The 3,706-nt window shown below is 37.7% G+C and overlaps 1 protein-coding gene across 3 annotated transcripts in view; it reads right to left on the bottom strand.

Moving 5' to 3' along the window:
• LOC100943938 (presenilin-1) overlaps positions 1 to 3,706 on the bottom strand; it is a 34,678-nt gene that overhangs the window by 984 nt on the left and 29,988 nt on the right. For all 3 annotated transcript variants that reach the window (XM_023507654.1, XM_023507656.1, XM_023507655.1), the window contains exons 4-5: positions 1,665 to 1,915; positions 1,243 to 1,245 (exon numbers count right to left, since the gene is read on the bottom strand). In XM_023507654.1, coding sequence (XP_023363422.1) covers positions 1,243 to 1,245; positions 1,665 to 1,915 — 254 coding nt within the window. The remainder of the gene's footprint in view (positions 1 to 1,242; positions 1,246 to 1,664; positions 1,916 to 3,706) is intronic.

The raw sequence follows: 3,706 nt of genomic DNA, 5'->3' as shown, positions 1-3,706 counted from the left end.
CACATAAAAACATTTTTGTTCCAGGTGCCAACGTTCCCAGACAAAAGACTTTTTATTTCTGACTCCTGTATATTTAGGTGTGGCCGTGAGACTAACTTATGGCCAATGAGTTATAAGCAGATGTGTTGAGTATGGAACTTTTAAGAAAGGAGTGAATTCTGCTGAGATATCCTATGTCCTTTTCTCCCTCACTCCCTCTTGCTATGTGAAAAAAGGCTGGGCTGCAGCTTGCACCCTGAAATAACCTAGAAGATAGAAACTGAAAAAGAAAGGAGAAGCTTGAGTCCTTGAATGCGAAGCCACTGTGCCGTCAGGACTGCCTACTTCTGCACTACTGTATGGGAAAGAGAGAATATTAAGTGCATCATTTAACCCAGTTATTTTGATCTTCTATACTAGGGTCAGCAAACTTTTTGTAAAGGATCAGACAGTAAATGTGTCAAGTTTTGTGGGTTGTATGGTCTCTGCTACAACCACTCAACTGTGCCACTGTAGCATGAAAGCAGCCATAGACCATGTAAAAATAAATGACCATGGTCATGTTCAAGGAAAATTTATTCACAAAAAAAAGGTGGCAGGCAGATCTGGTCTGTGGGCTATAGCCTGCCAACCCTTGTTTTATAGTATATGTGTTGCCAATTCCAACCCTTATACAAAGAAGGTTACTACTCCCCAGTCTCTTTGGTTATTATTTCTAACCCTTACCCATCACTCACTGTCTTAGCCTTTCTCTCAAAAGACTAAAAGCTTAGCTTTCAGAATACCATGTGCAGTTTTTCAGACACTCTACAATTTTAAATTCTAAAACTTAATTTAAAATTCTTCTTTGGGCCCATGAGAGTATTAAGGATAGAACTAGATGACATCTGAATCAAATCACTTTTCTTAAGAGGCCAAGGACTAGCACCAGGGAATCCACACAACAGCTCCCCAAGAGTCTAGAGAGTGTCAGCTTTGCATTATTTCAGTTAAAAATCTTTTTGCCGACCATTTACTATCTACCTAGCCCTAGAGACAAAGTACCCTCATAGGCCTCACAGGAAAGGAAACTAGATATTTAAATAATGTAAATAAATGTATTATTTGCAAATGTAAATAAATGTATTATTTGCAAATTGTGTTAATATATGAGAACGTATTTTGTTAGGAGAAACAGGGAAATTATCTTTTATGATTTAACATCTAGGTATGATGAGTAGGATGACAGGAATTTAATCCACCAAAGTTAGAAAAAGAAAGAACATTCTGAGAAGAACAACAGGACCAATCACCATGATGTGGGAAAGAGAGCTTTTTCTTTGTTTTCTGTATTTTTTTTTTTGAGATGGCGTCTCACTGTGTTGCCCAGCCTGCTCTCCGACCTCAGGCTCCCAAGTACTTGGAAATACAGGCATGTGTACAACACCTGGCTAAGATTACTCTTTACTGCTCAATTCCAATAAAATCAGCCCTCTCCACTGTATAGGAAACATAGTTGAGTAGTGTTCATTTCCTCCACTTACAACCCTTTGCTGTTTCAACTGCTTGTGGCCATCAGGGAAGATGGACTCCCTAGCCACCATGTCCCTTAGCACAGAGGATTCAAGGTGATAATGATGTGCTATGAAAAAAAGCCTTACTGGCCTTGAGAGTAATAAAACAAAACAACAAACACTCATACATACAGCTGCCCATCCTTCCGGGTATAAAAGCTGACCGATTTGATGGTAGCCACAACTACCACCATGCAGAGAGTCACAGGGACAAAGAGCATGATCACATGCTTGGCACCATATTTCAACGTCAGCTCCTCATCTTCTTCTTCATCTTGTTCCACCACAGGCGGTGAGTTACCCTGGGGTCGTCCATTAGATAATGGCTCAGGGTTGCCAAGGGTCCTCCTGTCACCATGGTCCTGCCGTTCTCTAATGTCATTCTAAAAGCACAAGAAAAACTTTCTCAATAATCATACTATCAGCCAAATCAAGGTATTCTATATCAAAAGCAGAAAATGTAACAATTAGACCCAGGATTAATAATAGGTCCATCATTACTAACGTTCTAAAAACTTGAGGGAAGAAAGAACCAATTTATAGGAAGCAAGAGTTTTAAAAGTCTAGATGGTAAATACCATTATTCCCCAAACACACTGATGTCCTCCCTTTTTTCTGGGCCTTGGCTTATGCTCCCCTTTCATTCTCAGCTTAATACAATTGTGCTCATCCTTTGAAGTTTGGATGAAATACTGATACCTACATGAAACCTTGTTTTTATTTGTTATAGCTATAGGCAGAGTAACTGTACTTTTTTCAGATTCATTTTGTAGCCTCTAACTATGGTTTCATACCAATAATAACTATCTTACCCTCCTTATTAATAGGACTTTAAAATCTTTGTAGTGATGTTCAAGGGATCTCTCTGTATTATTTATTACAACTGCATATAATGCCACAATTACTTCAAAAATTTATGCAATTAAAAAAATCCTGACAGAGAGAAACCAAGACTTATACAATTCTGATGGCCTGTATCTTTATCTTCCCCAGCCCCCAATCAGGCCCCCATATTGTAAGACAACAATAAATACTTATGAATAAATGAATGCAAGTTTCCTCAGAACTTTAATCCAAACATGACTTCATTAGTTTTATCCTTACCTTTTTCTATTCTTTAAATTCAACTTCCTTTATTGATGTCACTGTTCATACGTGAAAATTCAGTTTTTGTAAAGGGTAGGATGACTATATAAGACAGTAACAATAATAAAAGTAATACGTAAGTTAAAAAAAACAGCAATCTTCCCTCTCTTGGGTAAGAATATAGAATAGGGGAAGAAAGTAGACTGACAGTCACTGTTGCTGGTCAAATTATTTTAAATTAGGGTTCTGGTAGGAAGATCATTTGAGAACAAGCCACTTTCACACGTCTTTTATGACTATATAACTATGTATTATTGTAGAGTATCACTATGTATTACTGTAGAGTATTACTATTACTCATTAAAAATACATTTCACATTTAATAATAGCTTATAATGGCTACAAGGCACCAGGACTGTGATACATGCTTTAACTTTGATTCTCACAGTCACCCCATCATTATCACTTTATAGGTGAGAAAACAGTCACAGTTAGTGAGTGTTATCAAGAGAGTTTAACCCAGGTTCGCCTGACTCCAGAAATCAAGTTCTTAACCACTTTTTAATTTGCCATTCACAAGAAAATGGGAACCTTGAAGACCCAGTGTAGGCTGAGGGTTCTCTTTGATTTCACTTTGAGTATATTCATCCCCCAAGTAATTATCAAAATTTTCCTATATTCCAGGTACTCTGCTATGGTAATACTGAAATTAATAGGATCTAGACCCTGCTCTTAAAAAGTTCATAAGTTATTTTTATTTATTTTTGAGGCAAGGTCTTGCTCTGTCACTTGGGCTAACATAAAATGGCATCATCATAGCTCACAGCAACCTCAAACCCTTGGGCTCGAAAGATTTTCCTGCTTCAGCCTCCTGAATATCAGGGACTACAGATTGTATGCTACCATACCTGGCTAATTTTTCCTTTTTTTTGTAGAGCTGAGGTCTGACTCTTAGTTAGGCTGATCTCAAACTCTTGGCCTCAACCAATCCTCCCATCTCAGCCTTCCAAAGTAGTAGTATTACACAGGTGTGAGCTTAGCCCAAAAAGTTAGTTTTGGAAGCAGGGTGTAAAGAATTTTAGACTTTA

This window comes from Otolemur garnettii, unplaced genomic scaffold (genome assembly GCF_000181295.1).
Source record: "Otolemur garnettii isolate 467f Iridium unplaced genomic scaffold, OtoGar3 scaffold00196, whole genome shotgun sequence".
NCBI classification, from domain to species: domain Eukaryota; kingdom Metazoa; phylum Chordata; class Mammalia; order Primates; family Galagidae; genus Otolemur; species Otolemur garnettii.
This window is presented reverse-complemented; position numbering and strand designations above follow the sequence as displayed.